The sequence below is a fragment of the Cucurbita maxima genome, unplaced genomic scaffold (genome assembly GCF_002738345.1).
Source record: "Cucurbita maxima cultivar Rimu unplaced genomic scaffold, Cmax_1.0 Cma_Scf00016, whole genome shotgun sequence".
In the NCBI taxonomy this organism is placed as follows: Eukaryota; Viridiplantae; Streptophyta; class Magnoliopsida; order Cucurbitales; family Cucurbitaceae; genus Cucurbita; species Cucurbita maxima.
This window is the reverse complement of record NW_019272032.1, coordinates 1,589,540-1,605,750: the sequence shown is the minus strand read 5'-3', so window position 1 is coordinate 1,605,750 and position 16,211 is coordinate 1,589,540. Positions and strand designations below refer to the sequence as shown.

General features: G+C 35.7%; 2 protein-coding genes and 1 long non-coding RNA gene across 11 annotated transcripts; 1 reads left to right on the top strand and 2 right to left on the bottom strand.

The window, feature by feature from the left end:
- Positions 1-791: 791 nt before the first annotated feature.
- On the bottom strand, positions 792-7,212 carry LOC111491065. 9 transcript variants are annotated; one of them, XM_023139804.1, is made up of 17 exons: positions 6,872-6,948; positions 6,292-6,342; positions 6,131-6,181; positions 5,820-6,056; positions 5,463-5,561; positions 5,310-5,365; positions 4,978-5,089; positions 4,201-4,380; positions 3,594-3,848; positions 3,201-3,413; positions 2,912-3,115; positions 2,696-2,821; positions 2,301-2,612; positions 2,098-2,196; positions 1,483-1,994; positions 1,328-1,360; positions 792-997 (listed from the first exon to the last, which is right to left on the bottom strand). In XM_023139804.1, coding segments are annotated over exons 3-17 (2,487 nt in total). In that variant the 5' UTR covers positions 6,179-6,181; positions 6,292-6,342; positions 6,872-6,948; the 3' UTR covers positions 792-996. The 9 variants fall into 9 exon arrangements, with proteins under 9 accessions (XP_022995572.1, XP_022995574.1, XP_022995575.1 ...); XM_023139806.1 differs by having other exon boundaries at positions 5,820-6,050; XM_023139807.1 differs by having other exon boundaries at positions 5,820-6,047.
- A 1,696-nt stretch (positions 7,213-8,908) lies between these two features.
- Positions 8,909-12,945, top strand: LOC111491067 (CDPK-related kinase 6-like). The gene is made up of 11 exons (XM_023139811.1): positions 8,909-9,603; positions 10,051-10,181; positions 10,263-10,304; positions 10,380-10,488; positions 10,572-10,650; positions 11,237-11,533; positions 11,625-11,734; positions 11,869-11,973; positions 12,055-12,117; positions 12,334-12,501; positions 12,587-12,945. Exons 1-11 carry the CDS (start codon positions 9,085-9,087, stop codon positions 12,719-12,721), a joined length of 1,758 nt encoding a protein of 585 aa, XP_022995579.1. The 5' UTR covers positions 8,909-9,084; the 3' UTR covers positions 12,722-12,945.
- A 582-nt stretch (positions 12,946-13,527) lies between these two features.
- On the bottom strand, positions 13,528-14,313 carry LOC111491074. Its single transcript, XR_002719665.1, has 2 exons — positions 14,228-14,313; positions 13,528-13,987 (listed from the first exon to the last, which is right to left on the bottom strand). It is a non-coding gene; the product is annotated as an uncharacterized LOC111491074 (long non-coding RNA).
- Positions 14,314-16,211: the final 1,898 nt, after the last annotated feature.

Below are 16,211 nucleotides of genomic sequence, written 5' to 3'. Positions count from 1 at the left end.
ATAATTATATTTAAAAAAAAAAAAAAAAAAAAAAAAAAAACCTTACAAATTAAGAATTTATTAATTTCAAATTAGAAATTTATATATTATTTAAAGAACTTTTTGTTCTTAGTTTTTGGAAATGTACAAGTTTATTTGTTTTGTTATCTACTTTGTACTATATAAAAATGTTATTATATTTTACATAACAAAATGGTAAAATCATAACCATTTTATCTTCTTAAATTTATTTATATTCTTTTAAATTGTGAATCCAAATGTTGTTTTAAATTGTGTATCCAATGAAGTTAAAATGTCAATCAATTGAGAATTTGAAACATTTTTTTATCTGTCTTTGAAGACAACCCTTTCCTCATCATCTATATTCGACTTGACACGAGCAATTTATGCAAAATGTTAGCTTGCATTGCAACTTGCTAGAGATTAGAACATTGTATTGGCGGTCATATGTTAATATGTTTTCCAACCCAAAAGTGTCACATAAAATGATCAATTTGAGCATAATTTAGTGGATAAAAAACTCTTATGTTTCTTGCCATATGAGACATCCAACCACTTCAAGAGCAAGTCCAGTTTACATAAAGTATAGATAAGAAAGCCAAAAACGACACCACAGCGAACAAGTATGAACTATCAGATTCACAGTTATCATCATATAATATCAGAATGAGAGATCAGAGAGTCCATGTCATTAAGAACACACTAAAAATAGCCCCGAAAACGAAAAATACAAAAAAAAAAAAAAAAAAAAAAAAAAAAAAAAAAAAAAAAAAAAANAAAAAAAAAAAAAAAAAAAAAAAAAAAAAAAAAAAAAAAAAAAAAAAAAAAAGATAAAAGGAGAAAAAAAATCAGCTGACAAGTTTGATCTGAGAAATTACAGATAACTGATCATTCAAATCGGGATGATTTTCTTGGTTAAACTTCTCGGTATTTATCTGATCCTTCCCTCCAGGGCCCCCAGTAAGCCATTAAGATTATAGCATATTTCATACAATCTCTGGAAAATCCAAAACAGAACAAGGGAATCCTTCATGAATATCATCAACTAGAAAAGTAGCCTAAGGACAAGAATAGAAACTATTGGACCAAAAGTGTTCAAAGAGGAGATGCTAATGCCTAATAGATTGTTAATTCAGATCAATCAATCAAAACAAGGAACAATTAAATTCTTATGAACAATGAAAAACAGTTGAGCAGCTTAACAAAAAGAATAAATAAATGAAAAAATTCATCAATTGCATTTTCAACATGACTAAAAGTGCAGATTGCATAAAAAAGAAAGATTAGGGAAACCCAACTAAAATTTCAATATAACAAGAGTACTTACTATCTTCTTGAAGGAAACGAAGCAGCAGCCATCCTGTCATAGTACATACAAATTAAGCTCGTTAAACTCTATGTTCAACCACTCATGATAAAGGGTATTGAGCAAAAGAATATTTTGAGCGTAGCGTTCACAAGCTAGATGGTTTAGAATAATACCTGCCCTGATGTTTCCCAGAAAAATTGACACTAGACCTCCCATCAGTTGAAGGTAAGCTTTCATTGCTCCCGCTTGATGTTCTATCATGAGCAGCCCCATTTTCAAACTCCAAAAACATAGATGATTCACGAGGCTTGGCTTCTGAGACATTCAGTTCACGACTATCCTTTGATCTAGTAAAAAGTTTCACATTCAATAGACCTCCACCGGCGGCCGAATGAAAACCATTTTTAGGTTGATTCTTCATTAGTGTGCCCTGTGGAGAATCCTTAGCCATATTTGTAGTAAGAACAGAAGTCTTCTCGGCTTTCATGTTTTTTGAATCAGTAGATATAATCCTCTTTGACCGATTAGTATGTGCCATTGGGGTCATAGCAACAGAAGGCAAATATGATGAATAATGAGATGAAGCTGCAGCCGCAGCGGCAACCTTAGCAAAAGCTGCTGTAGCTGCTATTGTCTTCTGTGCTCCTTCTCGAAGCTGAATATAATCGCCCTCAATCACAAATAACTGATCACCAATAAAAAAGAGAAACTTTTTAACTGTTTACAGCCATACACACCGCCAGAAATACAAAATCATTTAATGTGCATCAAGTTCTGGAGAATCTCACTTCAGGATGATCAGCTACGAAGTCTTCAAGCTTACCATACTTCTTCGCATAATCATGCCAGTGTAAAGGTGCAAGCATCTTGCATAGCCTGTTTGGTAGCTGTATTCGAAAGGACAAATAGCTTCAGTTAATAAAAACGCCAACAATACATTATTTCCTAAAAGTATAATGGCCACTATGATGACAGTGTCAATAAAACTCACTGTTAAACTTATTTGAATTCTACCACCGGCTGGAATAGTTCGAACAATACAAGCTAATAATGCTCTTTCATCAAGAAGGGCGGTTTCTGAGGCCTTCTCCACCATTATAGGAATTTTCGGCCCAGAAGAAACAAAAGCTTCAGATACAACAGCCCCAGATCCAGAGGCATTGTTGATAACCACTTCACTGATGTTTACATTGTGAATGGGAGAAGAATCAGAGGTTAACGTACTGATAGCAGGACTTAATTTTCCCCCATCTAACCCTTGCTTCTCCAGAACTTGACCACCTGCACACAAATCAATTTGATCCTGGGCCAAACGAAGTATAGCTTAAGTTAATTCTTGAATCAAATAAGCAATCACCAAGGGGGGGAAAAACGCAAAATGTACACCTTTTCATTGTTGTGTTGAATAGAAGCAGAACCAATCCTTAGAGCATCATGAAATTGAGAGGCAACATGTTGCAAGCTCGTATCAGGTTGGGGGGCCACTTGATATCCTCTATCCACTGACTCAAGCTAAAAAAATATATCTATTGTCAGGACAGCAAACAAGGCTAAAGAAATCATATGATTAATTAATCGTTTGAAGTTTAAAATATTCAAGACCTGTGTTTCTCCAGAAGATGATGAAAGCACTGAATCAGGTTCTCTTCTCTTGCTGGTATGAACATCCAGATAATCTGGTTCAAGAGCTTGCCCATTAGCAGTCATCTCGTAGGGATAATTAGTATTTGATGTCATTATGTTTTGAGCATTTTGAGAAGACTGAAGCTCATTCTGAACAGATATGTTGGAACCCTCTGAAACAATCTTGAGAAGATGCATAATATTTAATTTTTTTTCCTACGATATAAAAATGAAGAAAAAAAACCAAAATACATCAATTGTCACATACCTGTTTAGTCTGCCACGGTTGGATGGATGATACAGCTGGTAATGATGAGAAATGCGCCATGTGAGATTGAGGAACTGGGGATGGTACAGAATGAGGAACCCCTGGTTGATGGATCAAAAAAGGATGCAAGGCAGCCATCTGCCCAGGAGTAAGGTAGGGTGGCATCCCAAGTAGAGATGATGGAGCCATTGGAACACCGGATACATGGTCACTCTAGCAACAAAGACAGATCAGCCATATTATTACAGAAGTGGGATGGGGGTTCAAAATTACTTTTGCCTTCATTTTTTATTGATCTATTTTGGAAGTGTTCACCATAAGGTAGTAAGTAACCATGATAAGTCACAAACAACAAAATCAATAGCTGGACAGAGGAAGAACACGTAATCCCACCTGGATAGATGAATTGACAGTCGAATTAAAAGATGGAACATTTTCAGCATTCCCATTTGACAGTGCCCCATTATTTCCATTTGAAGCAGCTCCACCTAATTGGTTATTAGTTTGCCCATATTGCGATACATCTTTAGAATTTGTCTGAGATATATTTGACTCCTCATTGTAAGTCCCATTTCTTTCCCTTGCATCAGCCAACTCGAGTTGGAGTTGTTGCAACGAATGCATGTGAAGCCTTTCCATCTCTGCAAACTAATATTTTAAAATGAAAATAACAACATTAACAACGACAACAATAAACTTAAAAGGAAAAGGAATACAACAACATCAAAAAATATATGAATATGGTATTAGAATAATTAAATAAACAGCCAACGTGTGCTGCATTCCTCAATTTGAATCAAAATATTATAAAATATGAAATTTAATATTGCAGAATCTAATAAATAGGTTGGAATGGGAAAATATGGAATGCAAAAACAGAAGAATTCATAGATTTGACAACAAAACAAAATATTTTTGATGATCCAAGAAACGGAAAAGGAAGTCATAACTGTAAGCCTTAAGCTATAATTCTTAAATCACAAAGCCAAAGAGAACCAACCTGCCGCTGGCAACCAAGCCATAGCTGGTTATACTGCTCCTTACGTTCACACAATTCGGCTTGTAAGGAATGATTTGTAGTCGATTGCAAAGCATCCATTTCCTGGACACGAGCAATCCAAGCATGGGCTTCCCTCAATTGTTCATCTTTGTACAAAATGGTTTCTTGAGCAATCCTATGCTGAATAATAGGGACCATAAGATCTTTATGAAGTTATGTAGTTGCAATCAGGGGGAAACTATTGGCAACAAACAAAAATCATATCTGGCAGAATCAAATCAATGCATAGCAATATGTCTTGCCAATATGAATGAAGTAACAACCAAATCATTTCTTAAAAAACTTTGGGCAAGGCTCGATCCATAATCTACATTATTGCCCTCTTAGAAATTTCAAGGCTAATGAAACTCAGAAATTTTTAACAGGAAAACCAGAACATTAAACAATAATCACTCTCGGGTCATATAATAAAAGAGCCTGTATTAGCAGAATGAAAATCAAATGTTCTATAGATAAAATTCATAAAGATGATAAAACGCACCAAGAAGTATACAGAGAGAGAGAGAGAAGAAGAAGACAAATACTAAACCTCAATTTAATCCTATACCTCCAAGGTGTTTACTTAATCACCATCCATCAAAAGGAAACGAATAGAAAAAACTCACAGTTTTTTCATCACACAATACCTTAAAAGGAAGTTTAAAGAGGATGGTGAAAAGGAAGAAAGCAGATTTGCAGAAAAATTTATTTCCAATTTAACCAGGAGAAACAACAAACCTGCTCCTGTAACTTAAGAAGCTGCCGCTCTTTCTCATGGATGTGTTCTTGGAGTTCATGCATTTGTTTTATTTGTTGAGCTCTTTCAGCCTCAGAGTGATCAAGTTCTCTCCTACAGAGAAGGTGCTTCTTATTTCTCAACTTTAAAACTAATTATGGAAGTCTGATAATAGAAGAAATGCCATTATAGCAGAGCCAACAAAAATGCAGATTGTAACTAAATGAACAGTAATAAAATTACTTTACTTTAAGTATGTGTTAGTGTAAGCAAAAAATGTAAAATCAATGGCACGAGAATGGAAACATTGTAGAACGTCTACACAAAATGCAACCTGTAAGTTGCTATTTCTTTATCTTGTTCGCGAAGAAGATCATCCTTGGCCCAAGCCTGTGAAAAAATTATAGAATAAGAGAGTTATTAAAAAACAGTTTCATGTTGAACATTCTTAGGCTAACAAATCAAGCATGAGTAAAAAACAGCAGACCGCTTCACTGTCCAATTTAATTGATTGCAACTCCCTGTCTTTATCTTCTAATTTCCTTTCCAATTCATGAATAGCCTGATCTCTTTCACATAGTTGGTCCTGTACAACCACAAAATGCCTCGTCTAAGTGTCAAAGTAGTCATGATCTAATAATAATGGTAGCAGTAATCAATTCAAAAATAAACTAAGCCATTAATTGCCGATTATAAGTACTATGTACAAGCCAATTAACAATACAACTTGCAAAGGAATTTTTATGATATGAAGACTAATATGCAGCGAAAAATCAATTATAATAACTTAATAATAGTTTCATCAGACAACTTGTCCAAGCATCTAGTTGTAAAAAGTAAAAACCTGCATCTTGATGGCAGCATTATTATGTTCTTTCACTTGAGCATCAAACCTCTTTCGCATTTCCAATATTTCTGATCTTGCAATAACTTGAGCTCTAAGTTCAATCTCCATCTGTTGCAGATCCTCTCTCTGTCTAGTGACATCATTGAGCCGTTGCTGCAAAATATCATTATCTGAATTCCCATCAATTGAAATTGAACAGAAGTCAACATCAAGGGGTTCCCTTCCCTGCTGCACCTTGACATATAGCACATCATCTTCACCAGAATGATTCATGAGGTTCTATGATTCCAATACCAGAACCTTCTTACCTCATATATGGTCCTTTCATCTGATTGTGTCGACTTTGATCGTTCCATTTCCTGCACAACAAATAATCTTCAATAAAACTAATAAAGGTTATAATAACTCACGCATGAGGCTCCATATGATTGAACGTAAGTTTAGAAATTGGTGAAGGACATGAGCTAACTCCAGTATGCTTGGGGTGGGGGCTAAAGATGAATGCAATGTTCAATCAAATCTGAAAGAAGCCAATCAATGAGGAAAATGAGATCATCTGCACCCTATCACTCTATTAGAGGAACGTCATTCTATTAATATGACGATACCTATCGACATCAAACATGCTAGAGTACCTCTCGGGCCAACTTATCAAAAGAATTTTTCAAGTTCCGATGGTTTCATAGTAACAGACTGGAAGGTTTCTCATATTCTTCAGTCATCCATTCGAATTAAGAACTTAAAACTTAAAACTAAATACGTAATGAGCACGACAGCACTCCCATTTTCCGAGCAGGAAGCAATAGCATACGCAAAACTCTAGTTCTACTTCCAGACCTAACAATGCATAAGCTCAAAACACAAAACAAAAGACTACGATGAACGAGAGGCAGCAAAAATATAGTGATTATCAGTAAAGGCGTTTAACAGAACCAGTAAATAGATAAGATAATAAGATAAACAAGAAGAACGCTGTTGTCCATGTATCCGATTAGTGCAGAAACAAAAAAGGCAATGCAAGAAACCATTAAATATGCGGAAAGCCCTACCTCACCGGCGGCATCTCGAGCGGAGTGATTGTCAGCAACGGCTCGCCATTCCTGGCGAGAGAGCTGGGAAGACTGCATCGCGAGAGAAGCACCACGCACTGCGGCCGTGGCTTCCTTGACAATATTAAACAAAAAAGGCGCGTCAATGCTCCAAATCAGTGTCTCTCAGCCTCTGGGAATGTCCAGAAACCCTAGCTCCGGCGGGGTCCGAACAAAACCCAGAAAAGGGAGAAGGTATGATGGGGAGGAGACGAGCGATTGGGAATCAGGCAGTGGCAGATTTAGAGAGGAGGAGACAGTGTAAGAGAACGCGCGAGAAGAAAGGAAGGAAGGTGGGCGATAACTCGGAGGGGTCAATTTATTTTAGGAAAAGAAAAGAGGTTTTTTACGAATTTTCAATTCTTTATGGGTCAAATTGCGATTTTCAAAAAATACAGGTGCACCAATAATGCTTCGTTATTTTGGATCATATTCCTTGCATTAAATAGTCCTCCCCTTATTCTTAAATTTTTTATTTTTTTGTTTAAATTATTAATTTATTTTTTTTTTAAATCATAAAATTTAAAATTTAGTAACCTCAACCCAAAATTAAATTTTACATTAAATATTTTAACGCTGAATAGGATTACCCACCAAGGACTCACTAGATATACTCGGATCCCTGGGCAACCTTTTTATGAATAGCTACCCCAATTAGACGATCCCATAACACTATCTGATGAGCGGTGTAAAATGAGCTTAGTTCATGTTGGGCTCGACTAGCTACGATGAAACATGTCCCTGCCTTGGTAAGTCAGTCGGTTGAGCCGGTGAAAAGCTTGGAAAAGAAGATGGGGGAGCCCTTATCTAATGATATCCCACGGGTAAGCTGTTAAGTGAAGAGAATGCTATGAGTTCACAAGAGTAGCTAAAAGGTGAATGAAAAGAATCCAGCCCTGAGCAATAAGGGGCCGGAAGAAAAGGTTATTCCAACTCCGGTTTCATTTAGTCGAGTTTGGATTAATATTGTATTTTTTGGTGTGGTTTTAAGCTCATAGTGTGTTCGTGTTTCATTTTAAGCTCGTAGACTATCAAACCAAAATACATAATTCAGTTTCGACACTTAATAACTGTAGCATTATTTGCAACCGGATCGTACTACCTATTTGTTTTTAAGTACTTTTAGAAGTGAAAACTGTCATTACGTACCAACAAGTTTCAAGTGCAGGTTTGAGATCATAAACGAGCAAAGACGTTCATTCTGCTCCCAATCGAAGATTCGAAATAGATGTCCAATTTGACTTTCATATCCAATCAAAACAAGAAGAAGTCCACTCGAACTTGATATCAATATTTTAATCATACCTAATAAAACAGTTGAAGGATCCCAAACGAGAAGTTACTTTCCACATTTATTGCCACAGCAAGTGATTCCTTTTATTTATTTATTTATTTATTATTATTATTCAATTTCCATCTATTTTCAAATTTAAACCCACTTTATATTTATCTTATTATCCATTAAAATATCATTTTATCTATTTATTTTATTTTAAAATATCGGAAAAAAAACTAGTCTTTATTAGCATAAATATGTTTTTTTTTTTTTTTTTGTATTTTATCATAATTATTATTTAATAAATTTCAATAAAATCAATTAAAATAATATTTTAACAAATAAAAAAAGAGTTGGACACCATTCAACGTTCTTTTTAAAAGTTCGTATGAAGTAGAGAAGATTCAAATATTTGATCTATTAATCGAACACCGAACAAATTTTATTTCAACAAACATGTGAAGTCAGACATTTATGCACGCGAATATATATATATATATATATATGAATTTTCAGTTAGCAAAGGTGAATTTGATAAGTAATTTAAAGAAAAAAAAACATTTTCGTTTCTCAATTTTCAACTTTTTTTTTTTTTTTAATAATTATTATTGGTCACCTAAATTGGTGGAATTATATGCCACGTGTCTGCATCCGGTTCCTCGCTGGACTTGATTGACGGCCAATAATCGGTCTTTCATCATTAAATCAACGGCATGCCTATTTCTATTACCTTCCCTCCTCCGACTTTCCAAACTTCCATTTTCAACGCCTACTGCTCTCGTCGTCGTCTTCTTCTTCTTCTTCTCAGGGGTCTGAGTTTCAGAGCTAAGCTCCACAAAGTTCCATTTAATGCTTGCGCATTCTCTGATCAACGTCTTCCTTCAAGATTAACTTCGGGATGGGACACTTGTGTAGCAAGAGTGTTTCCGATGTCAACCATGATACTGGAATTTCCGGCGGCAGCCATACGAGATCTTCGCATTCCGGTGCTTCTCCGATCGCTTATGGAGATGTTTATTCAAGACCTGAAGAATTCAGGCAGTCCTACTCAGTGTCAGCGACGGGGAGTCCATTTTCCAGTCCTCTACCTGCTGGAATAGCGCCGTCACCAGCTAGAACTCCGGGGAGGAAATTCCGATGGCCTCTGCCGCCTCCTTCCCCGGCTAAGCCGATCATGGCTATTCTACGGCGGAAATCGCGTAAGGCTTCGATACCAGAGGAAAACCGAATTGGGGAAGAGGGAGTGGGAGAGATTCAGTTGGATAAAAGCTTTGGATACTCGAAGAACTTTGGTGCGAAGTTCGAGCTCGGGAAGGAGATTGGGAGGGGCCATTTTGGACATACTTTTTGGGCCAGAGGTAAAAAGGGCGACCTCAAAGGAAAGCCCGTCGCCGTCAAAATCATCTCCAAATCTAAGGTTCACTCAATTCTCTCAATATTTCCATCTTTATTTCCTTAGCTCAATCTATTCGTTGATTTAATTCATTCTAGACGTGAAATCCTCATGATATAAAGGCGAATAACCTTGAGTTAATTCATAATCCATTTGCAAAATTAGATGTCCGCATGGGCTATGAAATGATCACCCACGATCTCACGTCGGTTGGAGAGGAAAACGAAACATTTCTTTTAAGAGTGTAGAAACCTCTCTCTAGTAGACACGTTTTAAAATCATGAGGCTGACGGCGATATGTAACGGGCCAAAGCGGATAATATTTACTATCGACGGACTTGAGCGGTTACATTTAGTGGGACAATCACCATGATTCATTGCCTAGTTTTGCTTTATTTGGATATCAACTAGCTGCTTGCTCGATTAGCTCTCAGAATTTCTATAAAAACTAAGTGCTATTTGGTTTGACAGATGACTTCAGCAGTTGGAATTGAAGATGTTCGTAGGGAGGTTAAGATATTGAAAGCATTGTCTGGGCACAAGAATCTGGTCCAATTCCATGATGCATTTGAAGACGCCAATAATATCTACATGGTTATGGAGTATGTATTAATCTTCTTATCTACATATCTGAGTACTCATTGAAGTTAATATTAGTTGACTGCATGAACTTTTGATATCAGATTGTGTGAAGGAGGAGAACTGCTGGAAAGAATAGTGTCAAGGTAAGAATGGTTTACTTCATTTACCATGAGAAAACGTTGATCAACTTGATACCAAGTTCATAATGTAATTTGCAGAGGAGGAAGATATCCTGAACAAGAATCCAAAACTATTCTTGTGCAGATCCTTAATGTTGTTGCATTTTTTCATCTACAAGGAGTAGTCCACCGTGACTTAAAGCCAGAGGTAAGACATCTTCTGTAGCTTCAAATGAATGAAGTTCATTATTACTTGGTGTAACTTGTCGTTGTCAAAATCTCCTCTCGCAGAACTTTCTTTTTGTGAAAAAAGATGAGAACACAGGGCTCAAAGTCATTGATTTTGGTCTATCTGATTTTGTCAAGCCAGGTAAGAACTTTTGGCCCTTATATATGTTCTTGGCTTTGTTCTGTTCATTGAATATTTGCATATGATGTGAAAGATTGGTTGGGAGAGATTCTTTAAGTTCTCACATCGGTTGGGGGAATGAAACATTTTTTATGAGGGTGTGGAAACCTCTCCCTAGCATATGTGTTCTAAAACCTCAAGGGAAAGCCTAGAAGGAAAAGTTCAAAGAGGATAATATCTGCGGGCGGTGGGCTTAGACTTGGGCTGTTAGAGTTGGTATCAGAGCTAGACACTGGGCGGTGTGCCAGTAAAGACACTGGGCCCTGAATGGGGGTGAGTTGTGAGTTCCCACATCGATTGGAGAGAAGAACGAAACAGTTTATAAGGGAGTGGAAACCTCTCCCTAGTCGATGCGTTTTAAAATCTTAAGAGGAAGCCCGAAAGGAAAAGCCTAAAAAAGACAATATCTGCTAGCGGTGGGCTTGAACTATTAATCCAAGCTCTTCGTATCCTTGAGAACTGGCTGTTTTCAATTCCTACTTGATTTTCACTTTGCCATCTTATTGGAGGTGAGGCCGTTTTCACAACACCTATAGTTCTTGTGCAGATGAACATCTGAATGATGTCGTTGGTAGTGCATACTATGTTGCACCTGAAGTTCTCTACCGATCTTATAGCCATGAAGCAGACGTGTGGAGCATTGGTGTCATAGCATATATCTTGTTGTGTGGAGGCAGACCTTTCTGGGCAAGAACTGAATCAGGAATCTTTCGTTCCGTGCTAAGAGCCGACCCTAACTTCGACGATTCCCCTTGGCCTACCATCTCTGCAGAAGCTAAAGATTTTGTCAAACGGCTCCTGAATAAAGACCATAGAAAAAGAATGACAGCAGTCCAAGCTTTAAGTAAATTCTTTAGACTTTCATGCTTAGGTTCCTTCTCTTTTGTAGTATACTTAACATTATAAACAAACGATGTCGGTCGTTTGATTCACAGCGCACCCGTGGTTACGAGATGAAAACGTTGCTGTGCCTTTGGATAGTTTCATATACAAGTCAGTTAAAGCATATCTTCGTGTAACCCCATTCAAACGTGCAGCATTGAAGGTAATGCTGCTAACTTCTAGGGGCACATAGATGTTCTTGCTATGCAGTTTCTGTACAGTGTTTGGTGCACATTGGTGCATCATTAACTTTAAGTAGACAGGTTCATTTACTGTGGCATCGCTACATTATTGTAGGCACTTGCAAAAGCTTTGACAGAAGATGAACTTTTCTACCTCAGGGCCCAATTTAAGCTCTTGGAACCGCAAAATGGATTTGTGACCCTTGATAACTTCAAAGAGGTTAGCCTTTTGCCATGCTTTTTGCTTTGAAATTTATTTGCAACGTTTACTGTTGATGCCTACATATTAAACTTTGTTCAGGCTCTTGTGAGAAACGCTACTGATGCAATGAGAGAGTCGAATGTTCTTGACATTCTAAAGATGGTGAGATTACTTTTACTTCTTTACCTTCAAGTAGAAAACTTTTAGAATGTTTGACGAATTCAACCGTTTGAATATCGTTTTTTTCCGAACTTCATCTTGGTGAGCATCTTAGTGATTGTCATGTTGTCCTAAGTTACTAACACATCTTAAGCGTAGTTTTGAAACATTTTATGAAAGGTATGTTCCCTTTCACTAACATTTCAAACTTGTATTAAGACGGAATCTATAGCTTATGAGAGAATGGACTTTGAGGAGTTCTGCGCAGCTGCAATCAGTGTATATCAGCTGGAGGCTGTTGCAGGATGGGAAGGCATCGCCACCCGAGCTTTCGAGTATTTTGAGCAGGACGGGAATCGAGTCATCTCAGTTCATGAATTGGTGCAGGTAAGCAACAGTTTGAGGCTTGGAATTTCTATATTTCACACAATCAAGAACTGTTAACTGAAGCAAGTGTTTAAAATGTGTTCAGGAAATGAATCTAAGTCCTGCAGCTCATTCATTTCTCCAGAACTGGACAAGAAGTTCTGATGGGAAACTCAGTTTTTTTGGATACACAAGATTTTTGCATGGTGTTACAGTCCGCAACTCTAATACAAGACATTAATAGCTAAAATACCTATACACTTCATTTTTACCTCTTTGTATTCTCAATTTGATTCCCTGCAGCTTCTGAACACAGTGAAAGAATGGCCATGCCAACAAAAGAAACGAGGCTGCAATATATATTGTATGTTCCCAACCGCTCAGTTCTTTCCTTGTAATCTTCCATCTTGTAAAAACAACCCAGAAAGCAGAATACAGATATTGATATGGCATGATTTTCTTGTTGAAAAACTCGAGTATTTACAATGATATGATATTGTCCACTTTGAACATGCTTTTGGGTTCTCCGAAAGGCCTCATCCCAATGGAGATGGTGTTCCTTACTTAAAAACTCGTGATCCTTCTCTCAATTAGTCAAGTGGTAATCTTAACAATCTCTCCTCAAACAAAGTAAACAATAGAGCCTCTCCTGAGGCTTTCTTCGGCTTTCTTCTCTGGAGCTCTTGAACAGCCTCCCCTTAATTAAGGCTTGACTTCTTTTCTAAAGCCCTAGAACAAAATACAGCATTTGTTCAACACTTGAGCTGCCCTGAACTACACATTCGAAGCTCACAACTTCTTTATTCGACACTTGAGAATTCTATTGACATGACTCTAATACCATTTTATAAACAAGAACCCTCCACAATGATATAATATTGTCCACTTAGCATAAGCTCTCATGAGCGTGTTTTTTGTTTCTCCAAAAGACCTTGTACCAATGAAAATAGTTTTTCTTACAGGCTCATGATCTTCTCTAGGGTGGAAATACTCCTCTCAATAATTCTCAATAATCCTCAATAGCAATACCATGGGGAAGATAACTTATATGCCAAAAATAGAATTAACCATACATACATCTAGTCAATTATGAGGTACGAAGCTTTGAACTTCGACTTTTAAAATACACGTCAATTATCACCGAGCTATTCGACTTTTGCACTTAATCACTCACGAAAATATATGAATAAAGAAGTGGAGAATATAAATATGAAAAGGGGTAGAGTTGATCTCATCCATGTGGCCCGTGGAAGGCGTAATCTAAAGAAGTCAACGATGGAAGAAGCACAATCCATTTTTCTTATTTTAAATAGAATTTGACTTTCCATTATTCAAGCTGGATTAGTTTACATATGAAGAAGACGCGTGCAGCAAAGTTGTAGCTGCCATTGCCAGAATAATAAAGAATTACTCAGAATCCATTTCAGACAGCTCTGATTATGTTGTTTGAGCTTCAACAGAGACGCAAATCTTCACAAGAAGAAACAAATGACAAAAACACCACAATCTAGGACAATATTTGAAGAAATTAACAGAGGAAATCCCAGAAATCAACAGTATGAATGATCAAACAAACAAAAAAACAAAAACTAAACCCCAATCTAAAGTAAGGGTTTCAAGAACATCATGAATCAGTGAGCAGAGGGCCTAAAACAAGAGATGTGAAGATGATGAATGAAGCTATCATGATGAATAATGCCCTGAAGTGTACGGAAATCATCGACAGGGCAAGGAATTGAGATCGGACCTTTCTGATCGAAGCCATGCTCATCTTCAGCGTCCTTCAAGAGCTGCACGAACAGCGGATGATTGACATAAATGACAGGAATCACGAACCTCTCTTGTTCTTGGCCAACAAGAACAGCCAAACAGCCCTTGGGAGTGTACGGCTTGCTCCGGTGATGGAAGTGAGGCAAATGAAGATGAAAATTCAACGGCGGAAGGTGCTGATGCTTCATCGGAAGAACAGAACAGACGATCGGAGGAAGAAATTGAGGGCGTCAGAGAGAAAATGGCCAAGGATCGGAAGAAGAAATGGCGAGAGTAAAGAGGTTGAAGGAGGAATCCGTGAACGAAGATGGGATGTTGCTCATTTGATTCTTCGGCCGCTCAACATATGATTTACAGAAAATTGAGAGGGACGAGAAATTAGAGGAAGACGAAGGCGCTGTATTTATAGTGATGAAAATTAAATTAAGGGAATTGAATTTGAATTCCAAGTCCGTGTGAAGAAGCCAGGCCGTCGTTTGCTTAGCTTCCACTCCAAAAAGGGTCGGTTGACGGTTGCCCTGCCTTCTTCCTTCGTCTACGCCAACCCAACTAGTTTCCTTTTTTTTTTTTTTTAATCCAAAATATATCAATAAATTATAAATTTCGTCTGTATAATTTAAATAAAATTATATTTTTATTTTTGATAAAACTTATAAATAATTTATATAAATTTAATAAAATATAGTAAAAATTAAATTTTAATTAAGGAGGTTTAAAAAATCAAATGATTTGATGAATTTTCATAAATTTATTATTTAATTTAAAAAAATACTCTATTTATTTTATTTTTATAATTTATTAATATTATTTATTCTCATGTTAGAATTAAATTATTAATTATAGAACATATCTCCGTTAATATTTTTTATTTAATTTATAATATATTTAGATTTAGTTGGTTTATATTTTAATAGGTATCAATTAATTTATATTTTTTTATTGATAAATATTAGTGGGTATATTGTAGCAACGGATTAAACTTTCAATCTCAATTCTATTTTTTATTTTTAAATTTTTATTTTTTCCTTAAATAATAATATATTCATATCTATTTACGCTTTTGAGGGTAGATATTGTGTCATAGCTTAGGTAAAATTAATAACAATAGAAATTTCACCGTCCGAAGTCAAGACACGAAGAAACAAAATTCACTGCAACGAACAAGAAAAAACACACCACACGAACAAATCGAAAAATCGAGAGAAGCAAAGTCAAAGACTCAAGAGGAACACCGAGCAGCCACGTCATTTTAACCGTTCACATGCTCACCCACTTTCATTTTCTTAATAAAAATCAACGCATTAAGATAAAAGTAACGGATTTTAAAAGTCAAAAGACAAATATGAAATGTTCAACTATTATCCTAACTTTTGTACCCTTTTAAGTATTTGCCACGTAAGATAATAACTATTATTGTAATTTAGTTTGAATTATGACGTATTATTCATTTATAAACAACGAGGAGAAACACATTTTCCACGAAAACCCTATTTTTCCAGCGGAATTCGCCGATATTCGTTGGCTTCTAGAAGGTCAACCATTTAATATTACACCATATTTACTTTTTTCTTTTTGGATATTTTAGATTTTAATAATATTATATTTTACAATTTGAGTGTTCATCTCTCTATTATTTATTTTTTAAAAATTAGATATTAAAAATGATGTAAAAATTTATATTCACAACAATAAATATTAAAATAAATTAATAAAAATAAAAAATATTCATAAACTTTTAAAAATTCAATAATATTCTTAATCTTAAAAAAAAAATCAAAAAAAATATTTTTTTATTAATTTTTTATGAAAATATTTAATATTTTGTTTTAAAGGTTTAAAAAATACTTAATTTTAAAAAATTTCATTAAAATCATTCCATTTTTTTAAAGTAAAATAATAATAATAATAATTAATATTATATTAAAAAAATATTGATAAAATTTTAAAATACTATTACACTC